The sequence below is a fragment of the Geotrypetes seraphini genome, chromosome 3 (assembly GCF_902459505.1).
Source record: "Geotrypetes seraphini chromosome 3, aGeoSer1.1, whole genome shotgun sequence".
In the NCBI taxonomy this organism is placed as follows: Eukaryota; Metazoa; Chordata; class Amphibia; order Gymnophiona; family Dermophiidae; genus Geotrypetes; species Geotrypetes seraphini.
In genome coordinates, this window is record NC_047086.1 from 346,436,247 (window position 1) to 346,461,304 (window position 25,058).

Sequence of the window (25,058 nt, forward strand, 5' to 3'; positions counted from 1 at the left end):
ATAGAACTGGCCATAATATCTGAACCTGTCATACAGGCTGGTTTGTACTGTTTCATTCACATCTTTAGGGGGTGGGAGAGGGTCAGTGACTACTGGGGGAGTATGAGGGGCCATGCCTTCATGATTCCAGTGGTCATCAGGTCAGTTTGGCTATCTTTTTGGCCATTATTTGTTATTAAAACAGGTCTAGCCTCAAACGTGCAAGTTTTGCCCTGGCTGTTTTCTGCAATGTTCCATTATTGTTTCAAAATTTTTTCATTGATGTAGCTGAATATTTTCTAATAATGGATAAAATAGTGTGGATGCCTTGTTAGTCTAGTTGAAAGGTAATAAATAAAAAGATGATACTGTTTTGTTTAATTTCTATTCATTATTTTCTAATACAGTAATTCTACTTCTGCCCTAGTTCATACTGAAGAAAGCTATATTCCATTCAAACATCATAATTGATTTTTTTAACTGAACGTTTCTTTGTGTAAATTCACCAGTTGTATTACAACAATGCATATTCACTGCTTTAAGTACATAGTCACAGTGCAGTCAAAGAAGGAAGACCTTAGAAACAAGTGCCTTAAAGTACATCAAAGTAAGCAACTATTTTATTGGGCTTTTCCAGGCAACAGTTCCAAACTGTCCAAGTCTGTTTCTCATGAAGCTTATTTATAAGTATAGTAAAAATGGGACCAAAACAAAATCACTGTGTGAATGATTGCTAAACTGAGTCAATCAAAACATAACTACTATAGGGCTAGACTAAGCTTGTTTATCCTATGAGAACAAATCCTGGCCTCTCTTAGATCTCCTTCCCTTGTCCCATATCTATCTCTTTGTGGAGTCTTGGTGGGATTCTTGGTATACAGGGATTCTCGCTAGCAGGAGTTCCCCTTTTTTTTGCTCTTTCATGGTCCAGTCCATGGATCCACTTCCTTCCTTCCTTCTTCTCTCCCTTTCTCCTTTTATATTCTTTTTTGGGTAGAAACATAGAAACATAGAAAGACGACGGCAGAAAAGGGCCACAGCCCATCAAGTCTGCCCACTCTATTGACCCACCCCATTGAGTGCTAGTGACCTAGTTCCTTAACTTGACCCTCGTAGGGATCACACGTGGATGTCCCATTTATTCTTAAAATCGAGCACGCTGGTGGCCTTGATCACCTGCACCGGAAGTTTGTTCCAGTGATCTACCACCCTTTCCGTGAAGAAATACTTCCTCGTGTCACCACTAAATTTCCCCCCTCTGAGTTTGAGGGGGTGCCCCCTTGTGACTGAGGGTCCCTTGGGAAAGAATATATCGTTTTCCATCTCGACGCGACCAGTGACGTACTTAAATGTCTCAATCATGTCACCCCGTTCTCTGCGCTCCTCCAGGGTATAGAGCTTCAGTTTGCCCAGTCTTTCTTCGTATGAGAGACCCTTGAGTCCGGCGACCATCCTAGTGGCCATCCGCTGGACCGATTCAGCTCGAAGCACATCTTTCCGGTAATGTGGCCTCCAGAATTGCACACAGTATTCCAGATGAGGTCTCACCATGGTTCTGTAGAATGGCATTATGACTTCAGGTTTGCGGCTGACGAAGCTTCGATTGATACATCCCATCATTTGCCTTGCCTTAGATGAGGCCTTCTCTACTTGTTTAGCAGCTTTCATGTCTGCACTGATGATTACCCCCAAGTCCCGTTCCTCTGAAGTCCTAGCTAGCGTTTCTCCATTCAAGGAGTATGTTCTGCATGGATTTCCGCTGCCGAGATGCATGACCTTACATTTTTTAGCGTTAAAGCCCAGCTGCCATGTCGAGGACCAGTTTTCCAACGTGATCAGATCCTGCGTCATACTGTCCTTGAGGTTGCTTTCACTTACTATGTTAGTAGTAAGTCATCCTTCCTATGTAGGGGGTTCATTCTCCAGGGCCCTCTCTATTCTTAACGTGGAATTCCTACTTTGACGATTGCTTCTGCTCTTTCCTCCCTCGGTGTTTCTCCAGTGCATCTCATATGATCACAGATCACCTGTCTGCCTCTACCAGTTTGTTTCTTGCTGTGTGGGATGTAAATCTTACCAGATCAACATGTATTTTTAGAGTGTCCTTGGATCTTGGTAACAACCAAGTTTTAGTATTGCTTATAATCATATCAGATGTTTTTGATAGGAATACTGTTATGATATATGTCTGGACTTTCAAACAGCCATCCTTTAGTTTGATTTTATTTTGTTTTTATATCTTTTGTTTAAATGCTTAGTGAATATTCACTGGTAGAAATTATTAAAAGTAATATTTCACAGATGAGAATATTTTTGTGCTACAACATTAGTTCACATTTTACTGATTTGATTTCTTGCTCTGAAAGTCATGCAAGTAATAGAATTTCCCATGGCTGCTAGTGAATTATTGGTCAATTTCAATTATCTAGGAAACCTCATACAGCTTTCCTTCTGCATTCCCTGAATTATGATGCTTTCATGGTCTTACATTTTAAACTCATGAATCACTTCTGGCTCATGGGGCTGATATCCTTTATGTGTTGTATACAGTTTATAAGAATAGCATTATAAAAAGTGGAAAATACAATAGCAATATCTTTGAGACTGGAGGTCTAAATGTTCCAGGAGTGTCAAATAACCCATCGAAAATGCGGAGAGGTAATACAGCATTTTGCGTCAAGGATTTTTAAAAAGTGTGTATAGCAGAACAATATGTTTTAAATGCCCGAGGACACCTATTTAAGAGAACATGGAATTGTCATTGGGTAGTAGTATTGTGCTACATGAAATCACTATGAAGGGCATTTTTGATAGGACGTCTAGGTTTTGAGAAAAACGTCTAAAAATCGGGTGGAGAAAATATCTGTTTTCGAACACATAAGATATCTAATTTTTTCCCCCAAAATGACCCAGGTAGATGCTTTGTCCAGCTAGCCATCTAAATTTTTTTTGCCATTATCAAAAAAACCCATTCAAATTAAAAACGTCCAAAAGAAGCCATTTACATGTAGGAGGGGCCAACATTTTTAATGGGCTGGTCACACTGCCATACCAGCAGAGTAGTGGGGCACCCTAGGGGGCACTGCTGTGAATTTCACATTAAGGGTGCCAGGTTCACATCTCACCATAACCTTCGTACATTATATAGTGAACCCTCCAAAACTCCTTCAAAGCCTACTGTACCCACCTGTCTACTACCCCAATAGTCCTTATGCTTGCAGATGTCACTGTAGCCGCCTGCATGGATAACAGTGTTGTACGATATTGAGTTTTTAGTAATTGGTTATTGTAGTTAATTACTTTCTTACAATAATCAATAAAGTAATTGGAGTCCATTTTCGTTATTTGTTCGTTCCTTCCCCAGACTTTTCTACCTTGAACATAGAACAGAAGTATTTGTTTAATACAGGGGTGCCCACACTTTTTTGGCTTGCGAGTTACTTTTAAAATGACCAAGTCAAAATGACCTACCAACAATAAAATTTTTAAAAACACAAAGCACACTGTATGCAGAGAAAATGTTAATTATAATTTATATTCGGGGGGTTTTTCAAAGAGGTCAAAGCAGATGACTTTAAAATATGCAGTCACCTCAGTAACAAGTATACAAAAATAGACAAATATACCCCCTCCCCTTTTACTAAACGGCGATAGTGTTTTTTAGTGCTGGGAGCTGCGCTGAATGCCCCGCGCTGCTCCCGACGCTCATAGGCTCCCTGCGCTAAAAACCACTATTGCGGTTTAGTAAAAGGGGGCCATAGTACAAAATATAGACAGCAGATATAAATTCTCAAAACGGACACATTTTGATCACTAAATTGAAAATAAAATCATTTTTCCTACCTTTTTGTCTGGTGATTTCATGAGTATGTTTCAAGTTTTATTAGGATTTTATATACTGCCTATCAAGGTTATCTAAGCGGTTTTACAATCAGGTACTCAAGTATTTTCCCTATCTGTCCCGGTGGGCTCACAATCTATCTAACGTACCTGGGGCTATGGAGGATTAAGTGACTTGCCCAGGATCACAAGGAGCAGCACGGGGTTTGAACCCACAACCCCAGGGTGCTGAGGCTGTAGCTTCAACCACTGCGCCACACACTCCTCCTGGTTGCACTTCCTTCTTCTGACTGTAAATCCAATATTTCTTTCTTTCTGCCCTCCCTTTCTTTCTTTCTCTTTCTCTCTCCCCTGCCCCCCTATTTATTTCTGTCTTTCTTTCTCTCTCCCCTGCCCCCTCTTTATTTGTCTGTCTTTCTCTCTCCCCCTGCCCTCCCCTCTTTATTTCTGTCTTTCTTTCTCTATCCCCCTGCCCCACCTCAAGCTATTGTGCCAATTTCTCCACTTCCTCGATTCTTTCTCTCTACCTGCCCCCCCAAGCCACCACGCCGATTTCTCCCTGCTTCTCTGAGCCAGGCCTGGCGCATACAAGGGCGGGGCCCAGAAGCTTATCCCCCCCCCACCCCACCGACATCAATTCTGATGTCGGAGAGGAAGTTCCAGGCCAGCCAGGCAGTGATTGGCTGGCCCAGAACTTCCTCTCCGATGTCAGAAGTGAAGGCTTGTGGGGCTGGCGTTTGTATGTGCCTGGCCTGGCTAGGGGAGGCAGGAAGAACAAGATTGCAAAGTCAACACGATCGATTCGCCTTGCCTTTACGATCTACTGGTCGAGCGCGATCGACCATTTGGGCACCCCTGGTTTAGTACATCCCCTTTTTCTTCTTTGCTTTCCACATAGCAGTTCTCAGCATCTTTTAGTCTCACAATTCCATTTCTAGTCTTCCTCCTTTCTCCAATATACATGAAAAAAAGCCATCTCTACTTTTTACATCTCTAGCCATTTTTTCTTCCGTCTGTGCTTTTGCCAATCATATTTCTCTCTTCACTATTTTCAGTTTTATCTGGTATTCTTTTCTGTGTTCCTCTTCTTGAGTTCCTTTGTATGGGCTTACTACCCTGCACAGTGGTCGATGCCTTCTAGATGGTTTATATTCTAATAGGAAAGGGGTATTGTGCGCACATTATACAGACATGAATGTGAGATATGCGGGTGAACTTCCCAGTCCCCAATTTTCACAACTTTCTGGTCCCCAATTTCCAGTTCAGCTTCATCTGTGACATAGAAGTGGGAAGAAAGTGAGCCACTTAACCCTTGGCCCACCCAACCTTTCCACTGTGCTGTCCTAAAAAACCTTCAAGCAGATGAAGCACCACTGTTAATCTGCATTCTGGAGAAGAAGACAGATTGTAGAACCTGGCATCAGAGTACTCTGTGAGGCTCGACCAGTCCCGCCCACCCTCTCAGCATCAGGAAGTGTTATGTTAAACAGGTTTTCTATTCCTCCTTTACCTATTCAGTTCAAGGACGGATTACGTTACAAGATGTTGGCTCAGTTACCAAAGAGGTTACAATGGACAGACGTTCATTAGGGTTACTATTTATTTATTTATTCATTTTTATAGCTCATCCTTCCCAGAAGCTCAGAACGGGTTACAATAAAATAAAATTAGGTACTTAGAAATTCCCTTTCTGTCCCAAAGGCTCACAATCTAGCTAAAGTACCTGAATAAATTATTAATAAAAAATTAAAGATATAACAAATTTCCAAAAATGGTGAGGAAAGGGTATAATTCAAATTTTAAAAAGAAAAGATGTAAAAAGAATAAAATTAAAGTAAATCAAAAAGACTCAAAGTCCCAAAGCAAGACAGAAGAGGTCTCTAACTACAGGGGAGCAGTACATCACACCCGAAACTGGCAAGAAGGGCCCCGGACCGAGGCAACTGAAGGCAGCAGATGACCAGGAAGACAATTGCAACCCCAGAGCCAATCTTCACCTGGCATCAAACATCAGCCAGCAGCACCTCATTTCCACAAGTTTGCAGCTCCAGTCCATCCCAGCTCAGCATCCTCCGCCCCGATGAGCAAACATCACCACTAGGCCATTCCACACCAATCACCGACAGCTGCCAAATCATTGCCAGAGGAGGGACAGCAGCAGGGCCGATGCGTCGAGATCTCTGGCCGTGCAATGTCACCGATCACTGCAGGGCCCTCTAACTTCCCGCCAGCCAACTTCAAGGGCCGTCCTCTCTCCAGAAGCGCAGTCTTCGAGCTCCCTCTGATGCGCCATCCTCCCAGCAAGCTGGTTGCAGGGAGCAATGCCCCACCTCCACCACACCTCGCCGCAGCCCACGATCTTCCCTGCAGTCAAAGGTAAGGACTCACTGCCATTAAGACCATTAGAACCAACGGTTGGCATCTATGAAATGAGATAAAATTACAAATTCCCATCCAGCCTTGACAGATCAGAATCAGAACAAAAACAAAAGAATAAAAACTAACGTAAGATGGGGATAAAAACTAGAAATAAAATCAAAATTAAGACAAACAAGGAGAGAGGCACCTTCTCCAAATACCTATCCCGGAGCCATCTTGAAAAAAATCAGTAGATCAGTACAGCTGTTATACAGCTAGGTCATAGTTTCAAATGCATAGTTACAATTACAGGTAGGCCATTGTTGGCTCTTTGTTTTGTCCCAGGAGTTGTATTAGACAGTTTAGGAATCGTCTTTTACAGTTTCCATTTCATTTTCTTCAGAGTTGGCTCTCTGTCTTGGTATAGAAATGTTTTAAAAAGTTTTCTGAACCCGAGATAATATTGTTGGATGCTGGGCATTTTAAATGGAAAAGATTTCTGGTGGATTATTTGTTGGAGGCACCCTGGAGTAGGACGGCCAACTCTGTTAGGTAGTCGGGGGGCAATCCCTCTCAGGATTTTAATGGCAATGATGCTTAATTTAAACTTGTTCCTTGTGATTACAGGTAGCCAATGTAGTTTCATATAGTAGGGCTGTAGGTGTTCCGATTTCCATAGTCCGTATACGAGTCTTACTGTTACATTTTGAGCTAGTTTTAGACGCGCTCACAATGTTTTAAAGCAAATAACTAGAATTATGTTACAGTAGTCTAGTCAAGATAGAATTAGGGATTACACTAAAATTTGGAAAGCCTCCATTTCGAAGTATTTTCTGATGGATCTAAGCTTTCTCATCACACCAGAGGGGGCAGAACTGGCAGAGTCTTGCAGAGCATTTCCATACTAGGCTCCAAGTCTTATTTTCTCTTCCTATACTGTACTGCAGCTGTAACTGGGAAAAGGAGGAGTTGCTGGATCACATGGCAAGAACGGGGAATGCTGAGTACCCTCGCTGCTCTGGGACCATCAGAAACTGTCTGGCTGCCCAAATAGTTAGTCCATCATGGTATGCCTGCTATATCTTATATATCTGCTATATTGTTACCCTAAATTTGTATAGATAATTTGAGAACTCGCGGCAGCCAATCAGCTAGTGGCTCTGCACAGGCAGGAGCGAAGAAAGGTCGTTCCTGCTGTGGCTCACCGCTGGTATGTGGGGGAGGTGGGATGGAGGTAAAAATTCTTAGAATCAGCTGGGACAGGAGGCGGGAGGGATCCTTGCTGTCCCGGCCCACCGCTGGACCACCAGGTCTCACAGGAGGCTCGGCAGAGGCCTGCAATAGGTTCGGGAGGGGGGCAGGTCAGCGCTGACCTGAATATAAACAGAGACCCATTTTATATTTGAGTATATACGTTAAAGTATGATGTCCAGTTTGTGTGTTTACATGCTCATTTTGGAAAGAGTGATATTAGGTGATAATCAGTCAGTTTAATATCAGAATCACAAGGGGAAGGATTAGTGGCTTAATGACAGGAGGGTGCAAGGCCATAAGCCTTGTGTTAACAATAATCCTGAGTTATGTACCAATCCGATACACATTTCCCTTATGTATTCTGTCACTTCCTTTTAGAATTTTTAATTTTCAAAGTTGCAGGGAACCTGCTTAAAGAGTTTTAGATTTGTCTGTTTAAGTTTATACTGTATTGTTTTGCAATTAGTTTAGTTAGAACTGGAACTCGTGCATCAGGAGGGAACACTTAATTATACTAAAATATTGACAATAGCTATACTTTCCAATTACATAGGAAAGAGAATGAAAGATTCTTTCCCTTTATTTGGCTAATCATTGACTGCACATCTTGACTATATTCACCAGAAATTACTGTGTTGAACAGTTTGATCAATTTATCTGTTTCCATGGAATGTCATTGAGGTTTGTAGTTGATATGCAACTGCACAATTACCATCCCCAAAAGTCCATTACTACAATGACTTTCAACTGGTGATTGACCTTTCTGTTTCTCTTCTATTGGAATTTCCTCCTAATTGTTTTCAGTGTTAGGATGTACTTTATGCATTTTTCTTTTATTGGCATGAGTTTGTTTTAGACAATTCTGTCTAGATAAATGGAACTGAATTCTTTTTTGCCATAGTGTTACTTATTGTTTTTTCATTTACAGACGTTTTGATGTTGGGCTTCATCGCTTTCTTATAAGGTAAGAGAAGATGTTTTGTGAAAAAAAAAACGTATAATTTAATAAGTAATATTTATTGTAGTCTGTTTTACTTAATACATGTATTTCTAATAAGAATAACTAATGGGCAGACTGGACGGACTGTAACTAAGTTACATGTAACTAAGTTTATTAGGCCTTGGAGCAGACTAAAATCAAATTATAAACAGAACTTGTAACATTGCACATTACAACTCGCCGAGAATAGTCTGTGCCCATGCTTGTGTGAGCATTGAATGTTGCTGTGCATTTTGGTACATTTTAGTGGGGATTGCAAATCCTTTAGCCTTCCCACTTTTAGTACCATACCCCTGAAACAGCCCAAGAGTGAGTGAAATGTGGACCATGTTGGGTGATAGTTTTAATAAAGAGATTTTGCTTTGGAGCAGTCCACTGGGATCTGCTTCTTTTTGCATCACTTCTGTTGCAGATCTGAAGAGGCTCTCTGTGTTTGCTAGTATTATTCATAGGCCATTTACTGTGGATAATAATATTATCTTGGTGCCATGACCCATATGGAATCCTAACTGGTTCAACCTGAGAACACCTGCAGACACCACAAAAAACAACAACTATTAGTTAACAGCTTTCTCAATTAACTTATTTAAAAATGGTAGATTCAGCACGGTTCATAGAGAACGGCGCGAAAGACAAAAGCGCGCGATGACAATTGAGCACAGCGCGCACCGCCGCACCGCTCTAAATTACAGTTTTTAGGGGCTCCGACGGGGGGGTTTTGCTGGGGAACCCCCCCAGTTTACTTAATAGACATCGCGCCGGCGTTTTGGGGGGTTGTAACCCTCCACATTTTACTGTAAACTGAACTTTTTCCCTAAAAACAGGGAAAAAGTGAAGTTTTCAGTAAAATGTGGGGGGGGGGTTACAACCCCCCACAACCCCCACAACGCGGCGCGATGTCTGTTAAGTAAAGTGGGGGGGGTTCCCCCCCACACACCCCCGTTGGAGCACTAAAAACAGTAATTTAGAGCAGCGCGCGCTGCGCTCAATTGTCTGGGCGCGCCTTTGTCCCGGTGCGCTTTTGACCTGACACCATTCAGCACTGATGAATATTGTCCTAATCACAGTGGCCTGTGAATCTTCTCCATCCATTTCACTAATTCTGCCAGAACACCGTCGTTCATTTATGCAAAACATGTTGCACAGAGTTGTCAAAGGTTACTGAAAAGATCTGTCTGCTCAGTATAAAATAAATTGTTGATGCTCTCTGTTTTGGTTAACAGTTAATGTAACCCCCCCCCCAAAAAAAAAACCCCAACAACAACCCAAAGGTTTTATGTATGAATCCTCTGCACTGGCAGCAGGGCACAAATGGCACTATTTTTATTTATTTTAAAAGTTTCTATAATGTCTAATTTCTAGGCGGTTTACAAATGTGCACATACATAATAGCTAAAACAGCACAAGCAAGGAACAAAACATCTAAAATGTAAATGCATAGTAATTCAGACCCTATAAAAAAGCATTGACAAACAATTGTGTTTTGAGGAGCTTCCTACAAGTTCCTCTATCGGCGCATTTTCTCAACTGCCCTTCCAGTGAATTCCATAATGTCACTTGTCGCACACCCGATAGTGAGTAGTCAGAATGGCTACCGGGTGCTGCGCACAAATACAGTTCCTGGACGTGCCTTCCCGAATTGAAAGGCCCTGCTGGTGATAATAATGTCAAATAAACACCAAAAATGCTCAGGATGCTTCAGCTTTTAAGGATAGCACACTTTATTTATCACAGTCACTGTGCTCAAGTCCACATTCAAAAGGAAAAGAAAAACAAAAGAAAGCTCCTTAGTTCAGCTTATTTTACAGCTAAACCTGAGCAGCCCTTTCCTCAGGGTAAGTCTTTCTTATGTAGTCTTTATTATGCAATTCAAAAGTCAATTTGTTTTCACAAGCACGCTGTGTCAGCCTGAGAGTATCACAGGCTTTTCCCCTTTTAAGCCAGCAAAGCTGACGGGGGTGGGGAGTTGCTGAATCCACTTATTTAGCTTGCCAGAAAATGGCCCCTCTATCCCAACCTAGGATCTTTGTGGATTCAAACCCCACAACTCCCACTGCACAACAATCAGCAGCTAATTTGGCCTTATCACAAAAAAGGCAAACCAAAAATATTCCAAACAGAGTTCACAGTTCTTCAAAGAACAAAAAGGTTTCTTCAGGGTGAGACTTGATAAGAATTCTCACACACACACACACACAGTCCCAGCCAGCACAATTCCCAGGTGCCTCAAAACACAAATCAGGTTTGTCAGAGAAGAACAAACATAGCAAAAACAACTTAGCTCCCTCTCCTGCAGTCTTCTCAACTGTCACAGGCAATGTCCATTGCTTCTTCAGGTAAGCTTGCTAAAGGGAAATTACTCAGGTCCTCCATTTCTATCTCGTTCCCTTGCTGAGACATGGGAGCAGCACCAGGACATGAGTCTTCTTCCCAGGTTGGGTCCAGACTGACTCTTCCCAGCTTGGACTGCTGATTATGACCAGGTTTGAGAAAGCCACGCCCTGCTCTAAAAGGAGAATGGGTTGGCTTTTGCTGAGCCTTGTGGTGTTGCTCAATTAGTCTCAGGAGCTGTGTGCTAGCTTGATTAGGAGCCTGTCTACCAGAGTGCTTCTTAGCAGGGATTGTTCTAGGTTCAGGGAAGTTTTTAAACTCATTCTGCTTCCCCTCCCCCCAGGGCTCCTGCTCTTGGGCAATCTCCTCAGGGCTAGAATCCTGTTCCCCACTGCTAGCACTGCTGCTGCACTGATCAGCCCTTTTAAAGATCAGGGGTTTTTGTGCTTTCACAGGCACAAACCTGACCTCAGTAGCAGGTTTGTGACACACTCCACAACAAAAGGTCATTGCACAAGTTTTGACATATTTTTGGATGAACATTAGCTTTTAACAAAGTAGAATTTTCAGAATGTAACAATCTTCTAGGCTGATAAGTAATCATCTTACTCTTAAAATACTCTGGGATTGTACCATACAAAAATTAATGACAAATTATTGTAGCCTTGTAAGGGTATTGTTTTTCCACTGGAAAATTAGTATAAACCCTTGGAGTGAAATATTGCAGATACGTACCACTGTGGAAATCCAGATGTCTGCAGTAGTGCAGAGTACTTATTACAAATGACAGTTATAAATCCCCAAATTCTATAAAAAGCACTAAAAAAATTGCATGTGCCCAATTTGTGCATGTAATTAAATTTCATAATGAGCCAATTGGCGCTAATAATTTGTTGTTACCCTCATTTTTTGTGGTTCATTTTATGCCTTATTTACCATGGACCCCTGACGAAGGTGTGTTGTCCGAAACACGGACCATGTCGGGTCCCTTGGTTGGTAAAAAGGTTGTATATAACTATTTTAATTTTGGTCCAATAAATATTGCCTGCATCTTGTACATAATCTGCAGTTTTTGCTTGGTTTTCCTGGTTTGGTGGATTTACTGCAGACTTTATTGGATTTTTTTTGTTCCTATTCCTTGGATTTAGGCATCTAGTTATAGAATAAGCGGGATCCGCTCCTAATTTAGGTGCAAGGATTTGCACCACATTTCAATTGGTGTAAATGGCTGTGCTAAAAGTTTGGTGCAGGTCCTGGGTATAAGCATTATTCTGTAAACCTCACGTAACTTTAAGCACTGTTTATAGAATAGCGTTGAGTGGATTTTTGGGTGTCAGAGAATTTAGTCCAAAATGGCTAAAACGTTTTTATGGAAATATCAGTGCTCTAGTTTGTAGTGAAGGCACTGATAAGTACCCTACCCTAAGCCTTTATTTGAGTTTATCTTCAAGAGTTGTGAAGAAAGTGCAGCTAATACAAGCTGTAACTGGGTCGCCTAAAATGGAGAGGGCCATGAAGCAGCTGAACTGGCTCAGAGGACCTGTCTTAATACATGTGGTGAATTTTGCCAATGAAGGCAGCCTACAATCTGGACGCCGTTTATAGAATCCGGGCTTCAAAGTTCAGCATTCAAACTACATTTATAACATAACTTATCAGCTACAACCAGCATTGCAAGCGCTCACCATCTGAGGGAGCATTGCATTGCCGCATATCATGGATGAGGTTTGTACTTCCTGCACTTTTAAACTGATTTGGCGCATATGTGATGACGTACCAGCACCAAAAATGCCAGCTGATTTCACACTCCATGCTTATCAAATCCTCTGAAATGGAAATTTGTATGAAACCAAGAGTTGTGAGAAATAAGAGTACAATTTGATGTATTAAGGTCCGGTTGAACGAACACAAATCAAGAGTGCGGACTGAACGGGACACAGCACCATTGGTCAAACATTGGCAGTTGATGGGCCATAAATGATCCAATATTAGATGGAGAATTATAGATTCAGTGACAGTAGGGTGGGAATATGCAAAAAGCTCTGGTGACAAAAGAACAAAGTTAGATATTTAAGTTGAACTCGTTGGCACCAGGAGGGCTGAATGAAGAAATTGAGTGGCTTTCGATTATAACTCTCTGTTTTAATCAACTCTTTATTTCTCACAACTCTCGGTTTCATACACATTTCCATATCATGTTTAGTTATAGATCCCCTCGACCCTAAAGAAAGTTTCTTTGACAAAGCAAGGGAAAAACCAACAAAACCTGCAGTACGGGTACACAACAAGCAAACAAAACAAAACTGCAGGGGAATGTACAGGGTACAGGAATTTTAATCAGGCAACTGGGACCCCTGAGGAAGCAGCGTTTCTTAGAAACACGGACTGTGTCGGGTGCAGTCCACACGAATCTTTGGACCAGCAATTTGGATATCTTTATGTATTTTGTTCAACTACCTCTGCCTGATTAAAATTCATGTACCCTGTACATTCCCCTGCAGTTTTGTTGTGTTTGCTTGAAAGTTTCTTTGAAGCATGCATGTCAGGAGAGGTGGCAAATTGAAGACTTAATGCACCAAAAAAAATCACACAAGATAAGTGGTGTAGAAGTTTTATTTTTTTGCACAAAGAAAAGAAAGTATATGTATAAAAGAAAAAATAATATGGAAAAATAGTGATTAGTAAGCACATCAATAATTGGATTGATGGAGGCTTAAGCAGTCGGGAGCACTTTATCCCCCGACGGCGTTTGAAGATCCATACAAAAAAAACGAATTAACTCGTGTGCGATGTCAAGAAGTTAAAAAGTCTGTTTATAAATATATTCGTGAACAGTTTCTGAGCTAGTACCTTATACAAGTGGACTTGGATGACCACGTGCTAAGCTAGTGGCTCTTGGAGTTTTATAGCTTTTAAAATTCTTATACTGCAAATCTGTGAACGGTCCTCTTACAGATGTGAGAGAGAAGTTTCATATAAAGCAGTATAGTTTATTGTGCATGCCCGCATTTATAGAATGCCTATTGGCATGGGCATAGTTTTATTGAACTGTTTTGATATCATTTGCATTATGTATGAGTGATAATATAAATCATTTTTTTCAATTGAAGTATACTGCTTACATTACTCAGTCTAGTCTTTGGAACCTGCCTACATTTTTGTAAACAAGGTGTATAGTGGATCAGTTTGATTGATAGGCTTTTGCATATCAAGACTCTGCATGCATACAACTGAATAATGTCAAGTTTTGTATTTTTCGAATAGATAAGGGTATCTAGCTTAGAACATGTAAAAGCATTTGAGAATATCAGTGTAATTATCGGAGGTTTCAGAACAGAAATAATTCTAGCAGACCCTGCATGTCCTGTTGAAGGCAGGCTGTCTGATAAAACAAGATCTTGAACATGCACTTGGGGATACACAGACATGCAAAATGAGATTTGGGAGGTTAGAATTTAGGTTTCAGTCTGATCTAAGAAAAAGGTTAGAAATAAAAGCTAGTTTATCTCTTATGGGGATTTTTTCCTTTCTGTTAAGCACAAAAAATCCTGTGTGTTTTATCCATAATACTAACCAGATTCTGATGATAAAGCTTCTACCTCAGTGCTTCCTAATTCTCTTCTGGAGACACACCTAGCCAGTTGAGTTTTGAAGATTATCAGGGAATGGGGGACTTGTATACTGCCTTTTTGTGGCTTTGGCATTCAAAATGGTGGGCACTGAAGGATTAAAGGGCAAATTCTATAAGAAGTGCCCAAAAGTTAGGTGCCAAATTAGGCACTGTTCAGCGCAATTCAAGTAAAATTGGGTGCTGTTTAATGAATCAATCATGCTGAGCGGCACTTATTTTGGAGGTGCCCAATAAATAGGCCAGCTCTAGGCACAATTAAAAGTTAGGCGCCTACATGAGCGCTTAAGCACGCTTAAGAGCCGCAATTCTGCAATAAGGTGCCTAACATGTAGCCACGCCCACGCCTAACGTGCATCGCGCCTATATTTTTGAAGGCCGCCTAAATTTTTAGAGGCGCCTTATTGCAGAATCGCTGTTTCTTGATAGGCGCCTAAGTTTCAATTAATGCTGATTAAAAAGCTTAATTGAGCTTGTTAATCAATTTAGATAGGCGCCTATCTAGTTGGGCGCCTCCAAAATAGGTGCCTAACATTAGGCGCCAGTTACAGAATTTGGGCCCGAGTGACTTGCCCAGGGTCACAAGGAGCAGCACTGGGATTTGGTCTCACAACCTGTGGGTGCAGAGGCAGCAGCTCTACCAGCGAGCCACACCACAATGAATATGCATAAGATATATTTCCATAGAGCAGAGACCCATTATAAGAGCAATTCTATACACACAAGGCATGCCTAAATGCAGAAAAATTACCACTTCCTTGCCAAGCATCCTAAGCGATATTCTGTAAGGGTGTGTGTAAGTGGGATAGTATGTAACTGTAAGGGAGGCATTCATGCAGGTGGAGCATGGGCGAAACATGGGTTTGTTTCCCACTTATGCCCACCCAGGGATGCATATGCTATAGGAGAGTGTGTTGTACTGGTTAGAGCTATAGCCTCAGCACTCTGAGGTTGTGGGTTCAAACTCCATGCTGCTCCATAAGACCCCAGGTACATTAGAGAGATTGTGAGCCCCACTGGGACAGATAGGGAAAATGCTTGAAGTACCTGTATGTAAAGTGCTTTGAGTGTGGTCTACAAGTCTCAATCCCTTTGGTTTGGCCCCAAAATATTTATCCTCTCATTTCAAGTTTTATAGCTCAGTAAAGAATACTCGTAATGAATTCATGTTTATGTATTCTACTATGTCGTGTCGTTTTAAGAGATTTCTTAGCAAAACAATTGCCTTTCAATTAGGCAAACAGAATTCTTGGTTGAGTCCATTGATTTTTCAAAATCATAACAACATAAGAACATAAGCAGTGCCTCTGCTGGGTCAGACCAGAGGTCCATCATGCCCAGCAGTCCGCTCACGCAGTGGCCCATCAGGTCCAGGACCTGTATAGTAATCCTCTATTTATATCCTTCTATCCTTCTATTATTTGTATATTGCTTTTAGAAAGGTTTTAAAAATACATTTGTTTGATAAATTTATTACATAATCATTTTTTATTGTTTTAATTGTACTACCTTTTTGATGCTACTTTGTATGATCTTATTGTTTTAATGCTAATGTATAATCTTATTTTATGTAAGCATCACTGATTGTCCAGTTCTTCTTTTCTGTGAACCGCCCGGATCCTCTTTGGGTGGGCGGTATACAAGAATAAAAGTTATGTTATGTTAACTTACAGAATACTATAAGTTGCATGTACTACTTATTTCACTTATTTACACCAGCCATAGTAGGCATACCATTCAGATGTAGATTTGTTTTGTCACATATTCCAGTTATGTCTCCACTTCAGCTCATTGGCAAATAACCAGGCATTTTCCTTAAAAATTTCTGGTACAGTGCATAATTCTTGTTCCTTCAATAATGCCAAGTTTTACAGGTCTTGAGGCAGCAAAGCATCCCCACACCATCCCTTTACCAACCACCAAGTTTGAAATCAGAGTATTTGCTTTACCCAAGACATACTGGAACCTGTGTTGCACAGAATGTTCTACTTTTGACTCATGTCCATAGAATATTATCCAAAAAGGCTGGGGGCCCATCTAGAGGTGTTAGATGAGCACTGATATTACTCTTGGATAGCAGCAGTTTCCTTCTTGATACTGTCCCATACATCCCATTTTGCCTAGGCTCTTTCTTATTGTTGGGCAATGAACACTGACCTTAGGCTAGAAAAGCCTTTAGTTCTTTGGTTGTTCTTCTGGGATATCTTGTGACTTCTCTGATGAGTTGTTGCTATGCATTTGGAGTAATTTTGGCAATTTAGCTACTCCTGAGAAGATTCTCCACTGTCCGATAATGGCTCTCACTTTGGTGTGGTGGAGTGTAGAGCTTTAGAAATGGCTAAAGGGTCAGACCTATGCTTACCCCGCATTATAGTTCCCCTGAAAATTCCGATGCTTGATGGACAAATTTGTCACTCAGCAGTACCACCCAACAATTTTCAGACCAATATATTTCAAGAACTTTATTTTCTCATCTCTTCTAGAATTTTCTTTGATTGTGGCATAGCATTCTTCTTGAAATTTTATGGTGACTCATACTACACTGTCATGATAAGGTTCAATATAGAGTGAGATTTAGATTCAACAGAGCTGGCTGCAATTAAGTTTTACTCTTCAATCAGTTGAGTCTAATTATAATCCATTAAATTTGGTCAATTGGTTGATTGAGGGGCCAGTTCCTTTTCACATAGGTGATAAGGGTGTTAGATAACTTTGTTCCTTAAATAAATGAAGTAATAATGTATAAACTGTGTTTAGTCAGGTTTCCTTTGTCTACTACTACATTTTGTTTAAAAATCAGAAACTATTCAGTGTTGCATATATAGGGGAAATAAGGAGGGGGAGGGGATCTTTTTCACATTATTAAACTGGAACAACAGTTTGTGTATGCACAGAATTTGGAAGCAGGATGGACCACTGGTCTGACCCAGCAACAACAATTCTTATGTTCTTATATTCTAATACTTCTTCAAAACTTGAACTCTCACTGCTTCTGGTCAAGGTGGCGGCAGCCTAAGTGCCAGGTGTACATCCCAACACTGATATCCTTACTTTTTTGTTTCCCTATTGTTTTCTATGAGGATGCTTATGGGTCAGACCCATGCTTATCCTGTGTTACAGGTCATTTAAAAAAAAATAAAATTCTTTATTGATTTTTAAAACTTCAATAGTGCAATACAACAAATGTAACATGTAATAATACAATAAAAGCACATTCAACTTACACATGTTTTTAATCAACCATTTCCCCCACCCACCCAATGATTATTCAATAAAACACAATAACAGATTACCGCAAAAAAACCAAACAACATACCCAATTCTAATTAATGGTTTCTTCCCATCCAATCACCCACCCCCAAATATAAGTACCCTACAGCCAACCTAAGACAGAAATAATTCCCCCCTACCCTTCCCTGGATATGTACTAGAGAATGATACGGTGAAAAAATTGGTCCCCGTCACCGCCCCGTCCCCGTCTCACCATCCTCTGCACCGCCCCGTCACCGCCATTCCCTTCACCGCCCCGTCACCGCCACTGCCACCCCATTCACCGCCCCGTCACCGCCACTGCAACCCCATTCACCGCCCCGTCACCGTCACCGCTGCATACATAAAAGCCTCAAACGGGTACGATTTTATATACTTTTCTTTATTTACGTATAAAGGAAACATTCTTTAAAACTTTAAAACTTAGTTAAATATTAGTTAATAACTATACAAAAACAAACACGACTTGTACTTTTAATGCTTACAATGTTAGCCTACATGGTAAGTAGACGCGGCCGCTGTACCTAATCGCGGCAAAGATCTCCCTGCCGTGATTAGCATAGTGACCGCGGCTACGGCTGCAAGTCTCCCCTCCCCCCAGCGATCACGGCAGGAGGGCACCCAACCCCTCCTGTAGACCCCCCCCAACGGCCCTCCCGACAATCGCAGCAGAAGGGTACCCAACCCCTCCTGCCGGTCCTCCCAATGGCCTCCCCTAAGATCGCCGGCAGGAGGGTACCCAACCCCTCCTGCTGGACCCCCCCCCCCAACGAACCCTCCCACCCCGGAACCCCCTTAGTCTTACTTTCCAAGTTGGACCGGACGGCTCCTCACACGTATAGCCAGCAGGCTTGCCTCCGTCCAAATGAGGCGGGCCCGCCCCTACCCTGCCCAACCCACAGGATCCTAGGGCCTGATTGGTCTAGGCACCTAAAGCCACTCCCGCTATAGGAGGGGCCTTAGGTGCTTGGGCCAATCAGGCCCTAGGATCCTGTGGGTTAGGCAGGGGAGGGGAGGGGCGGGCCCGCCTCATTTGGACGGAGGCAGGCCTGCTGGCCAGACGAGCGAGGAGCTGTCCGGTCCAACTTGGAAAGTAAGACTAAGGGTGGTGTTTCGGTATGGCGGGGTTTGTTGGGGGAGGGTCCGGCAGGAGGGGTTGGGCACCCTCCTATTGGCGATATAGGGGGCCGTTGGGGGGGCCGGCAGGAGGGGTTGGGCACCCTCCTACCAGTGATCATAGGGGGGCTGTTGGGGAGCTGGCAGGAGGGGTTGGATATCCTCCTGCTGCGATCGTCGGGGGGGGGGGCTGTTGGGGTAGGCAGGAGGGGATGGGTACCCTCCTGCCGCGATCGTTGGGGAGGGCTGGTTCTGTCGGCATGAAGGGCTGTTGGAGGAGACAGACAACATGGCGGAGACATCAAACACCCGGTCACGAACGCGGTGAAACACAGGTAAATAGCGGTTCCTAGAAGGGGGTACATTGGCCTGCGGGGACAAATCTTTTCACCGTTTTTGCGGGCGGTGAAAACTTTTGTCCCCGTGTCTGCGGTGATTTGGCTTTGGAGTCTCCATAACCCGCAGCCAAACCGCAGCCACGCCGCAGCTCCCTGCGGGGATCGCTCCCCGTGTCATTCTCTAATATGTACCTAAATAAACAAAAACTAATTCACATCAATAATCAATTACAAAGAGGTAACATAAGATGTCAAAGGGCCCTAATCAAATATATTTCCATGTCCCAAATTATCAGCGTTCATCCTTTCAAGTCTATAACTGGAACAAAGACTTGCCAACCAGAATGAAAAATTTAAATGATCAAAGTTTTTCCAGTTTCGGGTGATCATCTGGATGGCTATCCCAGTCATTATAAGGAAAAGACGGCCTTTATATTGATCTATAGGGGGCTTAACATGTAATATTGTACCATAAATGACTGCCTCATACATTAGAGGAATTGATGATTCCAAAATGTTATTAATTCTACCCCATATTGACCTCCAAAAGCTAAATATCAAAGGACAACAGAACAACAGATGATCCAGTGTCCCGATGTCTAAATGACAGTGCCAGCATCTATTAGATTTAGAATTATCTAACTTGTGCAACCTAACAGGGGTCCAAAAAGATCTATGTAACAGAAATAACCATGTTTGTCTCATAGATGCTAACGCTGTACATTTCATCCTTCAAGTCCAAATTCGTGGCCATTTAGACGCAGAAATATACTGCTTTATCTCAATGCTCCAAATGTCACAAAGACAATTTTTACAAGTCCTTTAGAAATCCAGTGGTTCAATGGACAGCTTTGTCACTCAGCAGCAGAATCCCACATTGGGGATACTCCATTTCTAGAATTGACAAAGAAGGACTGTCACTGTTTAGGCTGGAGGGGGATATTTTGGTCATCCATGAATAGCATTCATTGCCAGTGGATTCTGTGAGACCAGTTGAGGTGCGATCTGCACAGGCACAGTCAGAGGTTTGTTTTCATTTATTAAAATTTATAGATAGCCAATTTGACTAAAAGTCAGTCACATGAAATCTGCAAGATACCAGGTTAAAATGAAAAACAAATTCACTGAAGTTTCCCAACTCATCCCTATCCCACAAATGGAAACATGCATATAAATTATAACAGACCCAGCCATGTCCATGGAAATTACACTGTCTCATTGATATGATATATTGTCATATGAACTTGCTTAAGAAAACAAATCAAAGGTTGGCACTGCAGGTGCATTTGCAGGGGGCAGTTCATTCGCTCTTTTGGAGCGGTATGGGCCTCAAAGTAACGGAATGGATGAACTCCCATCTTTTTAGAGAGGAGTAGGACCCTAGAGTGAAGATGGCTGTAGGAGTTTTAGGAATGGAAATGACAGAAGAAGCATTGGTTTTTGGCAAGTTTTACTTCTATAATGACAGCAGGACATATTTCCTATATTATTGTGCTAGTATTTTCTCCTTTATCAAGTCTTGGATCAAAATATTATGGACTTGATTAACAATGTGGATCTGTTTTGATATATGCTGATTGGGAAGTTTTTGTATTTCTTTTTTTTCTTGGTTCCTTTCTCTTTACTGTACAAGTGCCATTTTGCTTGATTCTAAAATTTAAAATTGATAAATAATTTAAAAGAAAAGAAAGCAGGACAGGTAAAATCGTTGAAAAGTAATTATTAGTCTGGATTCTTTGTGTGAGTCTTTTGTCACAATCGGCACGTTCATTGACTGGCTGTGGTTATTTAATGTTTATTTATTGCTATTTCTGGTAGATTAGGCAGATTTCTTTACTATGGATTGTTAGTGTTTTCTCACTCTATGCAGTTTGTTTTAATCAAATTCCATCAATTTATTTAAGTTTTAAGTATCCTGAGCTCACGCATAAGGGAGGTTATTGCCTCTGAGTGTTAGTAGACTGCAAAGAGCAGTTTCCACACAAATGAAACTCAAATTAGCTATAGGCCAGCAGATTAAAAGAAAAAAAATTCTCATTGATTTCAAGAGGGACTATAAAATCAGACCTAGTTTAAAATTATTGTCCTGCAGTTCTAGTGTCAATTTCTCCACAGTCCCTATTCCCTGTGGATACACTAATATTCATTCAGTAGGGAATAAAACTTACATTATTATTAAGGACTGGATTGAGGAGAACCAGCAAGGCTGCTTTTTAACTGAAATCTGTCTGACCTCCAGTGAAGACTCTTATTAATGAGATCTGTCCTTTAGGTTATAAAACATTGGTTATATGTAGAGATAAGAAAAGGGTGAGGGGGAGGAAGTTTTTTGTGATGGAAATGATAGATTCCTTGTTGGACCCACACCTGATATTTTAACTTGTTGTCTTAAAGATGACACTTTGAATGAAACGCTGAACTGTATTCTGCTCTAGTCTCTCTCTGGCAACTGATCATTATTAGTAAAGAATTAGTTTTATTAAGGACTTTATTAAGAATTAGTATTTATTAAGGACTTGTCTTCATTTTTAAATGTATTGAATTATTATATTCCTGGTCCATTTGTTACTGACAACAAAGGCCATCAATTATACCTAATGGCTTTTTCTAAGTTTGTTTCCCTTGTTAACAGTATTTCAGTGTCTGATATTTTGTGGACAGTTGTTATGGTCGGATCACTTTTGAGAATTAATAGACACTGATTGGTTTTGTGATGAGCCATCTAACTTTGTAGAGAATTGGAAATCTCTGTGTAATAGCACTTTGAGAACATAACAACATAATAGCCTTACTGGGTCAGACCAATGGTCCATCAAGCTCAGTAGCCCATTCTCACGGTGGCCAATCCAGGTCACTAGTACCTGGCCAAAACCCAAGAAGTAGCAATATTCAATGCTACCAATACAGGGCAAGCAGTGGCTTCCCCCATGTCTTTCTCAATAACAGACTATGGACTTTTCCTCCAGGAACTTGTCCAAACCTTTCTTAAAACCAGCTACGCTATCCGCTCTTACCATATCCTCTGGCAACGCGTTCCAGAGCTTAACTATTCTCTAAGTGAAAAAAATTTCCTCCTATTGGTTTTAAGAGTATTTCCCAGTAACTTCAACGCGTGTCCCCTAGTCTTTTTGTAATTTTTGACGGAGTGAAAAATTGATCCACTTGTACCCATTCTACTCCACTCAGGATTTTGTAGATTTCAATCATATCTCCCCTCAGCTGTCTCTTTTCCAAACTGAAGAGCCCTAACCGTTTTAGTCTTTCGTCATACGAGAAAGAGTTCCATCCCCTTTACCATCTTGGTCGCTCTTCTTTGAACCTTTTCTAGCGCCACTATATCTTGAGATAAGGAAACCAGAATTGAACGCAATACTCCAAATGAGGTCGCACCATGGAGCGATACAGCAGCATTATGACATTCTTAGTCTTGTTAACCATCCCTTTTTTTAAATCATTCCCAGTATCCTGTTTGCTTTTTTGGCCGCCGCCACACATTGGGTGGAAGATTTCATCATATTGTCTATAATGATACCCAGATCCTTTTCTTGGGCACTTACCCCCAAGGTGGACCCTAGCATCCGGTAACTGTGATTCAGGTTATTCTTCCCAATGTGCATCACTTTGCATTTGTTCATATTAAATTGTATCTGCCACTTGGAAGCCCAGTCTTCCAATTTCTTTTGCGACGTTACTCCCGGTATCAGCTCAAATTTGATCACATTATGATCACTGTTTCCCAGCGGACCTAACAAAGTTAACTCCCATACTATGTCTTGCATTCCATTAAGGACCAAATCTAAAATAGCACCCCTTCTTGTCGGTTCCCGGACCAGTTGCTCAAAGAAGCAGTCATTTATGACATCTAGGGATTTTACCTCCCTAGTAATCCCCGATGTAACATTTAACCAGTCAATGTTGGGATATTGAAATCACCCATTTCTCCAGCTTTCCTAATCTCTGAAAACATTTCTTCATCTGTCTGCTCATTTTGTCCCGGGGGACAAAATCCTTATGGATAGAAATTCCATGTGTGAAGGGAAGGAATATAAAGGTTGGGTTATATTACCATATAACCCAACCTTTATATTCCTTCCCTTCACACATGGAATTTCTATCCATAAGGATTCCACACTGCTATCTATGTCATGAAAAATGTTTATTTTATTTGATTCAATTCCTTCTTTAACACATAGCGCAACCCCCCCCCCCCCCCTCCAATTTGATCCACTCTATCCTTGCGATATAATTTGAAACCAGGTAATATAGTGTCCCATTGAATGTCCTTCTTCCACCAGGTCTCCTAGATGCCTATTATATCTATCTCATCATTCAGTGCTCTATACTCTAACTCTCCTATTTTATTTTTTAGGCTTCTAGCATTTGTATACAGACACTTTAAATTGTGTTTTTTCCTTGCAACTACAGGCTGCTGATAAGACAGGGAAAATTTGAGTCTTTTACTCTGCCTTCCTCTTAAACCCTCCTGGCTTTCTTTCACCATTATCGGAACCTCTCTACCAGGACTCCCTAAATATCCTGTTTCAATAGTATCCTCCATGATATTGCTCCATTGTATGTTAAAAATCAATATAATAGACCCACTAATAAATGGTTTGATACTGAGCTGTTCTCACTTAAGCTATACTGTAGGAAATTAGAGTGTATGTGGCAAAAGGATAAATCTCTATTGAATAAAACAAATTGGAGAAGAGCCATTCATAATAGAAAAACTTTGTGTAAATTAAAATGGAAAGAATATTATTCTAAGCTTGTCAGCATTGATTCTTGAATCTAAGTATCTTTTTAAACTGATCACCAAATTAATTGATTCCTGATTACATCAGGGCATCTCTTCAATCAAAATGCTATCAGCTCATTAATTAGCTGAATATATTCAAAATAAAATACTATCTGAAATCACTAGAGAATAATGAAGTTTCTAGAATTCAGTGGATTACAGAACCCGAGGCAACATGGATTTACTAGAGGCAGGTCTTGTCAGACAAATCTGGTAAATTTCTTTGGGTGATCAAAGAATTAGATAGAGGGAGAGCGTTAGATGTGGTATATTTAGATTTCAGCATAGCCTTTGACAGTGTTCCACACAGGCGTCTAATAAGTAAACTCGGTGCCCTCGGGATGGGCCTCAAAGTGATGGAATGGGTCAAAAACTGATTGAATAGAAGGCAAGTGGAAAGGTGATTGAGTAGAAGGGTAGCGGTCAATGGAGATTGCTTTGAGGAAAGGGATGTTTCCAGTGGTATGCCTCAAGATTTGGTTCTTGGGCCTGTTCCTTTTAACATTTTTGTAAGCGATATTGCTGAAGGACTGTCAGGTTAAGATTTGCCTCTTTGCAGATAATACCAAAATCTGCAATAGAGTAGACACACCTGATGGTGTGAATAACCTGAGGAAGGACTTAGTGAAGTTTGAAGAATGGCCTGAAATTTGGCGCTAAGATTTAATGCTAAGAAATGCAAGGTATTGCATTTGGGTGTAAAAACCTGAGGGAACTGTACAGTTTAGGGGTTGAAGAGCTTTTGTGCATGAAAGAGGAGTGGGACTTGAGTACAATAGTATGTGATGGTCTTAAGGTGGTCAAACAGGTTGAAAAGTCGAGGAAATAGGGATTATTGGTCATGTTTATTGTGGATTTCTTACAATATGTTCACTTAGGCAGTTCAAACTTAGCATGCATTGTAAGTTCTGTTGCTGACACGTCCCCCCTCGCCTTTGGCAATGCAAGCTAAGTTTGAACTGCTTAATGAATTCTATAAAATGTAATATTCAGAGAAATAATAAGCAAAAGAGAAGTTAATTGCCAGTAGTTAAAATGGGACTAATGAGTAGTTAAATGGGACTAATGAGGATTGCAGCCGCGGCATTCTGAGGATCCCACATAAATATAGTACTGTAATATATTGGTAAAAATCTTTGGCATATT

The 25,058-nt window shown here is 41.2% G+C and overlaps 1 protein-coding gene across 2 annotated transcripts in view; it reads left to right on the top strand.

Moving 5' to 3' along the window:
• HHAT (hedgehog acyltransferase) overlaps positions 1-25,058 on the top strand; it is a 280,070-nt gene that overhangs the window by 102,366 nt on the left and 152,646 nt on the right. For both annotated transcript variants that reach the window (XM_033939836.1, XM_033939837.1), the window contains one exon: positions 8,360-8,395. In XM_033939836.1, coding sequence (XP_033795727.1) covers positions 8,360-8,395 — 36 coding nt within the window. The remainder of the gene's footprint in view (positions 1-8,359; positions 8,396-25,058) is intronic.